General features: G+C 41.7%; 1 protein-coding gene across 13 annotated transcripts in view; it reads right to left on the reverse strand.

The window, feature by feature from the left end:
* HNRNPM (heterogeneous nuclear ribonucleoprotein M) overlaps window positions 1-12,415 on the reverse strand; it is a 39,189-nt gene that overhangs the window by 10,890 nt on the left and 15,884 nt on the right. For 3 of the 13 annotated variants that reach the window (XM_057311467.1, XM_057311463.1, XM_057311461.1), the window contains exons 3-10: window positions 11,226-12,184; window positions 11,047-11,140; window positions 9,769-9,960; window positions 8,357-8,510; window positions 7,494-7,543; window positions 6,569-6,629; window positions 3,733-3,834; window positions 1,862-1,939 (exon numbers count right to left, since the gene is read on the reverse strand). In XM_057311467.1, the coding sequence (XP_057167450.1) occupies window positions 1,862-1,939; window positions 3,733-3,834; window positions 6,569-6,629; window positions 7,494-7,543; window positions 8,357-8,510; window positions 9,769-9,960; window positions 11,047-11,124 (715 nt within the window). In that variant the 5' untranslated portion in view covers window positions 11,125-11,140; window positions 11,226-12,184. Of the gene's footprint in view, window positions 1-1,861; window positions 1,940-2,400; window positions 2,446-3,732; window positions 3,835-6,568; window positions 6,630-7,493; window positions 7,544-8,356; window positions 8,511-9,768; window positions 9,961-11,046; window positions 11,141-11,225; window positions 12,185-12,415 lie in introns of all 13 variants that reach the window. The other 10 variants (XM_057311470.1, XM_057311462.1, XM_057311468.1 and 7 more) reach the window with 6 other exon arrangements.

Genomic DNA, 12,415 nt, shown 5'->3' on the forward strand with positions numbered 1-12,415 from the left:
AGCGAGGGAACACAAGCAGGGGGAGTGGGAGAGGAAGAAGCAGGCTCATAGCGGAGGAGCCTGATGTGGGGCTCGATCCCATAACGCCGGGATCACGCCCTGAGCTGAAGGCAGACGCTTAACCACTGTGCCACCCAGGCGCCCCCCTGAGACTGATTTCTAATCAGTCTGATGTCAGCACCTATGACCCTGGTAGACACATTATGGTCACCAACTAAACATTAAATTAAATTCAAAACATCTTTATCAACTTTTCCCCTGATAAAGTTGACGCACTCAAAGCTCAGACACAGCTCAAGTGGAAGAAGTCCCAGCTGTCTACTGCAGAGGATGAGGAGGGAGGACTCGGAGGATCTATATCTGAGAGCATCTAAGAACACCGCATCAGAACACATCCTCCCACTGTGGCTCTCCAAGAGAATCAGCACCTTGAACCTCTGATCATCAGGCCCAGAACTGTGACTGCGGCATTCCACCTGCCAGGACCCTGAGGACTTTCCCACGCCAATCAGCACAGCCCCACCCCCTCTCCATCCACTTCTAAATCACATCACTCCACTCCTCAGAGCAACAACCCCATCTCCTAATGACTCATCTGTTTTGAGCAAACACTTTACCAAGCCAGACTCCTCCAACTCTCACTTTTTATTAAATTCCTGTACATATTATGAGCTACAGGCTAGCCTAAAAGTACACTGGAAATGCAGACCTTTGTCCCTTCATGCCTAATGGTGAGGACTTCCCTTTATCTTTTTATCATCATCTAGAACAAGGCAACCCCATGAAGAAGGGCAGTTTATTCATCAGAATTTTCTTTCTATCCTAGGAAAATTCTCGCTTGCTCTATTCTATCTTCACATTAAAGGATACTGCAGGTCAGCAAAGAAACATTTAAATGCAAATCTTTAATGACTTTCCATCCCAGGGAAGTTAATGTGTTTAAGGGAAGCAAGATCCCCACAGGTAAGGGTCAAAGAGTCAACCAACCCCCAGAGGATTTCAGAAACAGTCTGCAAGGTTTCTCAAGGCACACTCTACAGCCCCACAGAGAAGGGGCTGACGCCCATGCTGGAGGCAGTTCTGAAATGCAGGATCACAGTGTGATTAAGGGCTAGGCTCTGGAGCCAGATAGGTGGGATCCATATATATCCCATTATTATTATTAGCCATGTGACCTTAGGCAAGTCACTCCCTGGGCCTCAGTTTCTGATGAAATGGTGATAAAAGTACCTACAAATCATGTGGTTCTTGCAAGGACTAAATAAAAAAACAGACTGTTACTATGATAGTACCATATTTCTATTAAGGGGTCAAAAGCTTGGTAAGATCTGAATGATAGTAACACCAAAATTTGCACTATGTAAATGCTAAATTAAATCAGTGTCTCTGCTCACAACTCGGAGTTTTATCAGAGCAGATGACCAAGAACTGATGCAGGCGAGCACTCCAGGAAGATAGGAATTCAATTAGAAACTCCAAAGAAACTAAAACTAATCCCTTACACTTGAAGACGATTTTAAAGTAAGCAAAACATAACCACAGCTATCTACAGGATGCCTGCTAGAGCTGGGGACAAGAAAAAAGCTTTACTATTTTATTGGGTAATTATCGGGAAGAGTCAGAACACAGGACACACAGTTTAGTGACTAATGGGATTAACACTTACCTAACTAGGAAGTCTGGCTTCTGAAATACAAACTTCTGATTTTAGTAACATTTAAGGCAATTCAAAGACATCTAATTCAACAGAACAGTGGAAGGGGCAATTATTCATTAAAAATGGGTATGCTGCCTCAAGGTCACCCAAGAGCCAACAGCCACCAGGGGGCAGGTGGAAGTAGGAAGGAAGCATCAGTCTTACCGTTTATTCTGCCCATGTTCATCCCAGATCCAAATCGACCCATGTTTTCCATACCGCCACCAAAAGGTCCCTCCATGCCTGCAAGAGAGGTTCCCATTTGAGGACCATTTCAATGAGACTGCTTACACTCATCAGGAAAAGAAAGATGTTTTCACAAGTTTCACCTTGGGAATTTTCTGCCAGGAACTTCCTTACCAAGTGTAAGGGTTTGGGGGAAAAAATACTAATGCCCTTGCCTAAAAATTACCATCTTCATGAAGCTAATCTGATCCAACCCCCTTAACAGACAAGCAAAGAGAGGCCCAGAGAGATGGAGTGATTTGCCCAAGGTCACAGAGCTAGTTAGTGAGAAAGCCAGAACCAAAAGCCAAGATACCCACTGGAAAGAAAGACTGACGAGTAAAATTAATTTCTAGACTCAGACCTTTTGGAAACCAAAGTGAGAGTTCATGCAAGGCTTAAGGGAAAAGAAGGAGGAAAGGTGAGAGAAAACCATACCTAAAAGTGATTACATTTGTACTTCATTTTAAATCTCTTACCTCCCATTTTATTTATTCCAAATCCTATGCCTTCCATTCCCATTCCTTAAAAAGAAAAAGTCAATGCAAACTAAAATTATGTCAAAGCAGTAACGTTTGAACTTAAAAAGCACAAGAAATTCCAAACCAGCAAATGAACAAAAAATATCCCTGGTTATGAATGTATTTTAATTGTCAAGGAACGGGGGGGGGGGGGAATGGAGGGCGTTCTATCACCTCACCTGTCAAACTATCACATTCCAAGAAACTAGGTCTTTAACAAAATAATCACATGACTCAACATTCTTTAGGGCCCACATATAGTTTTAATAAATAACCAAGTTAGACCGTTTTAAACATGATATATAATTATCAGGTACAAACTGGAGACACTCACTTTTTTAGCAGCTTATTTTAAGGAACGTTAAGTTTAAAAATCCCTTTTAAAGATAAAATTCTCTAAATAAAAAGCAGTTCCTAAAAACACTGAGGCTTCCCTCCCCGCCACCCCTTTCTTCTTAGGCATTAGTCACAGGGTGGGGGGGGTGGCCCACTCAGACTGCCAGGGCCACGTGAGGTGATGGTCCGGGGCACTGAGGTAAGCCCAGAGTTTAATCTGGGAGGGAGACAAGGGTTATGCAGAACTAACAGTAGCAGGTGAAGGGACATCCATCCTACAATTCAAAGGATTTCAAGAGAGACCTAAGTCTGTGGACTTAGTTCTTAATAGTATATAAACGCCTCATTGCACAGAACGAAAATACTAAACAGAGTTTAAAGCATTTTCTTCACAAAGCTTTCATTCACCAGCTATTTCTTATCTTCTTAAACAAAGACAACACTGAACACCATGTCTCTGTGGTCTGTGACAGCTATGTTGTCAAGTAATGAGGCCCTCCATGCCCTTTTTGTATCCATCAATGCCCCTACCGTAGTCTAGAAGCCATATCAACACCAGGCAAGAGCCCAAGGGGTGTCTGGGTAATGGACTGTGGCAGTGCTGTGGTCCCATGATCAGGAGACCTTTATCTCTGTCACTAACTGATAGTGTGACCTTGAGCAAGACCAACTCTCTGGCTTGCCTCATTTTATCAAACAGCTTAACTACCTCAGCTTGGAAGGTCATGAAAGGATAAAATGCAAAGTATAATAACTTTAGAAAAAAGGATTCAATTCAGTAAAAATACAAAATATTGCTTTTATCAAAATGAATCGGAAATGAATAAGGAGGGAATTTTGCTCCAATTAAATCTTTATTCCATTTGAAGTATGCAATGTCCAATTATCCCAATAGTTCACTTGAGTAACTAACTTCCCCAGACATCTCCAACCAAAGTACACTGCAGTTCTCACCTGCGGGTCCTATGTTTCCCATGCCAATGCCTTTATTCAGGTGATTGGCATCAATAGGCTGTCCTCCTGGGCCTAACCCCATGCCAATACCACCAAGTCCATCTGAAAAGAAAAGAGAAAGTTGTAAGTGTAGAGTCCACTTAGAAAACCCATAACCCTCCAAGGGAAACAGAGTCTTTGTTTACTGTGTTGCAAATGTCACACTCCATTCCCATCCACCCACCTCCACGAGCAAACCCAGGGCCTAATTCATAATTTGACACTGGTTCATTTGGGAGCTATCACTTTCAAGGTATAACTTTCCATATTCAATTACCAACTGGAGTTTGTGATATGTATAAAACGAGGACAAATGAAAAATCAGTTACTTGAAAATTACAGAGAAGAATTATGAACAACCCACATGTAAGAATCACGGATACTTGTTTCCCTAAATCTCCAATTGAGAAATGCTTGATTAAAAGAGGCAATCAAGGGGCGCCTGGGTGGGTTAAGTGTCTGCCTTCGGCTCAGGTCATGATCCCAGGATTCTGGGATCAAGTCTTGTATCGGGCTCTGCCCCCCGCCCCCTGCCACGGCTTGTGCTCATGCTCTCTCGCTGACAAATAAATAAAACCCTTAAAAAATAAAAAATAAATACAAAAAATAAAAAATAAAAAAGGTAATTAAGGACATCGGGTGGCCTGCAGCACAAATATGCCCCATCTCCACTTCCCAACCTGGTAGCCCAAAGGACTTTTCCCAAGAAAAAAAACAATGCTATAAACCAGCCAATTAACACACTGGGCATACACTATTCTCTGACTTCACTGTGAGCAGTTTTCTGGACAGTAAAGATAGTAGATCTTCTGCCCAGAAAGCTTCCTAACCTGTGGTTCAATACCCAGTCCACCCGCAACCCCATGCTCCACAAACAAGCAGGGACGTAATACAGAGTAGTCTCAAAACGGACAACAAAACCTGATAGTGAAAGACACTTGCAATGCTCTGAGTGACCTTGGTCTGAGGCTTAAACCACAGGAAACCAAGTTCATTTTAAAAAACAACAGCAGCAGCAACAACAAAAAGCCCTGATACCAGTTCCCAGATATTTAATCTATTTAACAGCCCTGTGTTTTTAAATTGCATAGAAACAGCAGCAGGAGATCACCAAGGTTACTTACTCCCCAAAGCAGTCTCTGAAATGTGCAAGGAGACCACAAGTCACGGATAATGGGCTCCCTGGGGCCCCACGTGTGCCAGCCAAGGCTCCCAAATAGCCCTTGTCCCACCTCCTCTAGGCACAAATGTCAACAGGAGCCATGGCTCTTATCCTGGGTGATCACTGCCAAGTGGCTACGCTGATTAAGACAAAGAAATGTGGTCCTTCTCTTAAAAATGTTAATTTTCTACAGATAAGCCATCTTCTACTCTTAAAGCCACAGAGCACCCCTCAAAACCCGCCTCCATTATGCTTCCATAATGTTAAACCACAAACGCATTCGTGTTAGTGTTCTAGTCTAGGTTCCCATTCAATTCAATCTAATCTGGGCCTTAGACTTGAGTCCCTCTCCAGACCAGAGACAGTCCCTGATGTAATCCTAACAGATCCACCCCAAATGCCTCACATGGTAGGAAGTTCTCACAGCACAGCACAAGCAAGCCCTCCTCTCCTGCCACCTAACCCTCAGGCTTCCTTCTGAAGGAAGGCCCCCGGCCCTCCAGCTGCTAGAAGCCCTCACTCTCACCGCTGCCTATGCTCAGGCTTCACTCAGCCCTGCGGGCTTGCCGGAAAAGCTGCCCAGGGCTTCACGAATACGCCCCATTTCCATCTGTGAGGTGACCAGTCATCTAGCCTTCCCTGTCAGACAGACTTTCATCTGGATGCTTCAAGTGACCCTATATAAAAATTTGGATTGTTGTACCTCACATACCATAAGATGCATTCACTCAAAGTGTACAGTTTTAGTTTAGTTGGAGTTGCATACAACCTTCGCCACCATCTACTTCCAAAACACTGTCATAACCTCAAAAACAATTCTCCACTTACCCTTCTCCCCAGGCAACCACTAATCTACTTTCTGTCTATGGATTTGCCTATTCTGGACATTTCCTACAAATGGAATCAAGGCTCATCCATGCTGTGGCAGTCACCAGTACTACGTTCTTTTATACAACTGAGTAATACCCACTCTATAAATTTACCGCTTTTATTCATTTATCAGCTGAAATCATGCTGCCAGGAACATCCATATGTAAGATTCTCTGAGGACGTAGTTTTCCGCTCTTTGGAGTATACCTAAGAGTGGCACTGCTGGGCCATACAGTACTAACCAATCTCTTCTGATCCCAAGTACAACCTCGTTTTAATTCCCTTTGCAGTGTCTGGTTCTTCCCTCCACAGGACACTTCCAAAACGCCCAACTACATCCTCTAGGATGTAGTCTACCTCACCACAAGGTAATCCTAACAACCTTTCCTAAGTTGTGAATCTCTGTTCACTTGTCACCCTGAAAAATCTACAGGAAAACAAAAACCAAATCCTTTTTGAAGCTTTCCCTCAAGAACGATCAAGAGAACTGCAGAGTAACATGGCACAAGCTCAAGGGTAAGTGTAGTTTTCTGGTTGGTTGTTTTTAAGATTTTATTATTTATGAGATAGCGAGAGAGAGCACAAGCGGGGAGGAGGAGGAGAAGCAGGCTCCCCACTGAGCAGGGAGCCCAAGGTGGGGCTCGATCCCAGGACCCTGGGATCATGATCTGAGCCGAAGGCAGACGCTTAACCTGCTGAGCCACTCAGGCATCCTTTTCTGGTATTAATCAAATTCAAAATCTAAGCCATATTGAGACTACTTACGGGGAAGTTGCTGTGGACGCTCAGGAGGAAAAAAATCTCCCTTTGGTAAGGCCCTTTCATCCTGAAAAAGAAAGTGAATAAATCTCAGTATTCCTTGAAGCACAGCTTTGCAACAGCAAAAGATGGAAACAACTCCCAACAATAGAGAACTGGCTAGAAAATTATGATCGAACTATGCCACGGAATAACACACAAGTATAAAAAAAAAATTACAGAGAAACACCTTTTGTGTAAAGGAAGGAAGGATAAAAATATACATCCATGTTGCTATGGGGAATAAATGGGACCGAAGTAGAAAGTAAGGGCAAGACTCTCACACTGTATCTTTTTCATGCTTTTTGACTTTTGAGTCATGTAAAGCAATTATCTACTCAAAAGATCAAAGTGAATGTTTAAGGTAACTACAATACCCTTTTACAGTTCCTTTTATTTCCTACGTGAATTTGAGCCCTACCTAGATTGTCCTCAGCATGTTGCAGTTATGCTTGTGTTAATTCATCATTACCCATGGCACAGCCACAGCAAGGCTGAAGTTTATCACTGACATGCTTCAAAAGAAGCTTAAAGGCTGCCTGAATCAGACAATATGTTCACAACGCATATGACGCTGGCTAAACGTTCTAAGGCAGTACTATGAAAAGTGGAAACCGACATACCTAACTATTCTTTGAAATTGATCATTTGCTTAAAGCAGGATACTCAACTGACCATGACCGTGCCAAAAAGAGGCAACTGCACAGTTAAGTATCTGAAGAGCTGCACAAGCAAGCAAAAAGTTGTTTCTGTCATAAATTTGCTCAACATACTGCGCCCTAATGTAGACTGATCCATAAACATCTGAGTGCCTATGTATACTCTTAATAATCCCATGTTTTTGCTAGATTTATTTGAATATATTATGCAGAAAGAGATCCTGTTAACTTACCATTTTCACGTGCATTGGTCTATCAAATAGCAGTTGACCATTAAACATAGCTGATATTACAATTAAGGTTATTTCTTGTAATTCTAAAAACATGCACAACAGGACAGAAATACAGAGAAAAAAACACTCCAACAGCTACCAGACCCTCTAAATAGAGAAGTTATCAGCAACTTTGATTTTTCATTATACTTTTAAAATATCTGTTTCTACAATAAGCATAAAAACACAATATATAGAACTCCAGGGTGGGGGGGGGTAAATGTCAGCTTATTCACTAGGTGCAGAGCTTTATTCGTATAACCCGAACTTCTCACCAGACCATCCTCTTAAGGACTGGCATGAGTTTTCTATAGGGAGTCCACTGGGCCAGGTACCCCATCATTTTTTGAAGTACCATGTTTTCTGGGTAAGATACACAGTAACAGCCTTATCAGAATTTAGTGACTGTGTCCACGTGTGGCATTCTCCACTGTGACTACAAAGATAAAACTCTAGAGTCAGACAGAAGTGCTTCTAGAATGAGGTCAATCCACTGGAGAAACAGGGCCAAGGACTTATATATGAAGTAACAATGGAATTTCTCTTCAGAGGGACATTCTTTATAGACTTCTCCTTTCAAACCAAACTTCTCTAAAAAGAGAACGCTGGAAAGACCACTCATGGGTGTGTGCCTCTTTTCTCTCTATGCACTACTGGATCAATTCTACCAGAGAACTAACTTTTAAACTCCACAGTAACGCATTCCCTCCAGTCACTTACAAAATATTCACACACAAAATTACCACTTCCCCCAAAACCTATGTTATTAACACAACATTTAGACCAAATTGTTCACCAAGAGTTGAATTCTGATAAAAGGATACATATAGCTTGCACAGCTTCAATGGACTGTTCAAAAGTAACAGTGCCTATTCCACGACTTTTTCCATCTTTATCCTCAAGAATGTCTGCTCGGACCACCACACCAGCCATACTAAAAACTTCCTTCAGTTTCTTCCAGCCAACTTTATAATCCAGCTAATCAAGACAAAGGAGAGAAAAATCTCAGTGCAGACATCTTTAGAAAAAACATCTTCACTATATGAGCGCAATACGCTTTGGTTGGAAACAAACATTTAAAAATAATGTCAGGTTATTATTATTATACTGGGCACCCAGCAGGCTCAGTCAGTAGAGCATGCAGCTCTTAATCTTGGGGTGGTGAGTTCAAGCCCCATGCTGGGTGTAGCGTGTACTTAATAAAAATAATAATAAATCATAGACAGACAGACAGACAGACAGACAGATAGATAGAGGTGCCTCAGTGGCTCAAACATCTGCCTTCCACCCAGGTCACAATCTCAGGATCCTGGGATCAAGCCCCACATCAGGCTCTCTGCTCAGCAGGCAGTCTGCTTCTTCCTGTCCCTCTGCCCCCCCCCCATCACACTCTTGCAAATAAATAAATATAATCTTAAAAAATAAGTAAATAAACAATAAAATGTCAGAAAAACGTAACACGTGATCAGCAGAATTTTTCAGATAGGATTATGAAGCCTGGCCTTAACTGCTATTCACTGTCTTCTTTTCTCTGAAAGAACAGGTTAAGTCACCTCATACCTTTCAAATTAATGCTTACGCTGTGAACATTTAAAAAAAATTTTTTTTTGTTCCTTGGTTTACCATCATCCTCCCCAACTCACTTCCTTTAAAAATATTTCCCCTTGCAAAGGGCAAGGGTATTATCTTTCATCCCAGACACAACAAGAGGGAGGAAAATGTCAGCCCTACTCATACACTTTTTTGACCTGCACCTAATAAACCCAGGGAATACAGACTCAGCTGCCACTTCTGTAACCAGCACAGTAAACATGGCCCCAAGAGGACCATGGTCAGGCCTGTGACTTATCACTGCAGTGGCCACTATGGCACAAAGTTCAACTTCAAAGCTAATTTTTTTTTAAACAGACCAAGAAGAGAACATAATCTACTTTTTTCCTAAGATTCATTGATTGATTAAGAGTAGGGGGAGAGAGAGAGAAGAGCACAGAGGGGGAGAAGGAGAAGCAGACTGCAGGGAGCCCCACATGGGGCTCAATCCCAGGACCTTGAGATCATGACCTGAGCCAAAATTGAAAGTCAGGTGCTTAACCGACTGAGCCACCCAGGTACCCCAAACATAACTCTCTTTTTTAAATGTTTTTCTTCTTGAACATCAAAACTACTTTTATGACATGTTAATAAGATTTCATAAAGTTCTGATTTTCTACCTCATACAATGTTTCCATTTACTTACATTTGCTACAAATACTGTGCTTCCAAGTCTTCCAGCCTGTAATGCATGGATAATCTCATTTGGGATGTTAGGATTATTTAGGATACTGGGTGGGATATTAATCATTCCTGGGCCACCTGGTCCCATACCCATCCCACCGGTGGTAGCCATCACCTTTTGCATTGCTCTCCTGGCATGTTCACCATCAGGATCCTAAAACAAGCACAGAAGTGTTACATTTAACTGACCCAGTGACAACTAAGACCACGATCTCACAAAAAGTGATATTCCCAAAACTCCAGAGATTGAGAGGTTGTTTGGAAAGCATTTCTCGAAATCTATAACAAGAAATTCAAATGAACTCAACCAACAGGCTAGGAGGAATTCCAGCCAAAGGAATGAGGAAGAATGAATCAGTATAAAATTTAGCTCTCAAGAAAAAAAAGGGAAGGGGTTGATGACAGAATTAGTTGATATAACACAGAACACTTCCAGACGGAAATAAGATCTTCACAGGCTTGGTATAGTTGAATCTCACTAATTTTCAATGGGGTTTTGTAATTTCTGATAACCCCATCAGTGATTTTTTCCAAAAGTTTGAAAACGCAGTTCTAGATCACCGAGGTACTCCAGTCGTTCATGTTATTCAGGTGTTTGACTCGTGTGAGGCCTGGATAGGTCTGTGAAACTCTGGCATTGACACTAGTCTTGAACTCTTTGCCCTTTCATGTGTCTCTTCAACACACAGAAACCTTAAACCCTACCATCCTCTCCTGAGTTCTGAATCTACTAATCTTCCTCTAAAAAGTAAAAGTCAGTCAGGGAGAGGTCTATCAACAAAAACTTTCCTCTTCCTCAAGGGAGAAAAGATATCTGGTTTGAATTAGATATGAAAGCAGATTAATGATAAATTCACTTTAAAAAAGAAAAAAGGTGGGCTAAAAAAGAATAGGGTTCAGGATGGGTAAAACTGTAGGCGTAGATTCCCTTAACACACAGGAGCAAACACACCCCATGGGCTTGGTCTGAGCACCCCTGAAAAAACAAGGCAGGCTGCTCTAAGACAAATCACAGATGTTAGGAAGGCAGTCAGCAGCAGGTGCTCAGGACGTGCTCGGCCACTATTCCAAAGTTCTTACAGGAGTGACTACGGAAGCCTGTGACCGACCCTCTTCCTTAAAAACAACAGGTCAGTCTGCTCCGTAAAACGTAGTCAAGGACTATTTCTGTCTTTTCCTAATTCCAAACAGGGACAACTTGACAATTATAAATGGTATCCACATTGTTTCAAGAGCTTACTTCTTTGACTTTCAGTGGTCTTCCACTCAGACTATGCTTGTTTAGAACTTCGGCAGCTTTTTTCATGCTTTCTTCCATCTTGAATTCAACAACGCTATGAAGAGTCAAAAGGAGATGAGTGAAACCAGTCCTACAATTTAGAAGGCTCAATTGCCAATAAGTAACTAGACAATACTTACGCACATCCCTTTGGAGGAAGCCACAGACCAGTCAGAAGAGCAAGGAAAGGGAGGGAAAAAAAGAAAAGAAAAACACAGTAAATATCAATGACAGTTACATAAATTACAAATATGATTTATGTAACATAGTTTTTAAATTAACCCTTCTAAGGGGAAGTTCACAGGAATGTCTTGCCTAGCCTTCCTTATTAAAAGCTGGGCTCCTTATTATCTCCTCTGCCTGCACATTACCAGCATTGCACTATAGTTACTGAAATTATAATAAGCAGACCTAAATTCAGGTTCTCCAAGAAATCACACAAACTTTAGATCTGCTTCTCTCTGTACTCAAGTCAATTCCTTATCGTACTCCTCCTAAATCCATCCCTTCCATAAATTAAAGCTCATCCTTCGATTATTCTAAGCCATTCTATTGCACAACAAAATAATTTATTTTCTCTTTAATAAACATTCAGGTTTTAATATTTGTTTTACAATTTACTGGCACAAAGGCGACTTTTCGGAATCTTTGGTTCACACAACTTTCAAATTCAGCAAACGACCAAGAGTAACATTTTCTAGACAAGAACACACGTTTTACATTAATATACCACCGCTAAAATTCCATGCATAATTCACACACAGCCAATTCCTCTGTTAACAAAGAGACAATGCTGCTATTGGTCCCCAGTTACCCAAATTGGGCATCCAAACAGAATACCAAAAAGCTCTTTGGCCAGCCATTTGGAAAAGCGGGACTCCCGTTTGCAAATCCCCTCCCACCCCACTCAAATGTTTGGCAAAATCAAACATAGCTACTATAACATGAGCACTCACTGCCTTCCTGATTTCATTCGGTTCCACGCCACCATACAGTTACATTTTTCAAGTAGTAAATCCACAGAAGAAATTCTCTCAGACACTTACCCTTGACTTTCCTTCAGCGTCCATTAAGAGCTCCACGTATGTTACCTCACCAACTACAAATCAGTTTCCAGACGACACATAAACCAAGGGAGAAAAGCCAAGAAAACAATGGGAATTTAGAACAATCATCAGCAACCTTGTATGGAGCCTCTGCCTTATAAGAAAGCCCAGAAACACTCCATATGCTCTAAACCACCAAACTAGGCATTACAGGTGTGCAGTAAAAGTAGGTGAGACTCGTTAACAATTATGTCCTTGATTTTCCTCCCACCACAAACAAGCTA

Source organism: Ursus arctos, unplaced genomic scaffold (genome assembly GCF_023065955.2).
Source record: "Ursus arctos isolate Adak ecotype North America unplaced genomic scaffold, UrsArc2.0 scaffold_14, whole genome shotgun sequence".
Lineage (NCBI taxonomy): Eukaryota > Metazoa > Chordata > Mammalia > Carnivora > Ursidae > Ursus > Ursus arctos.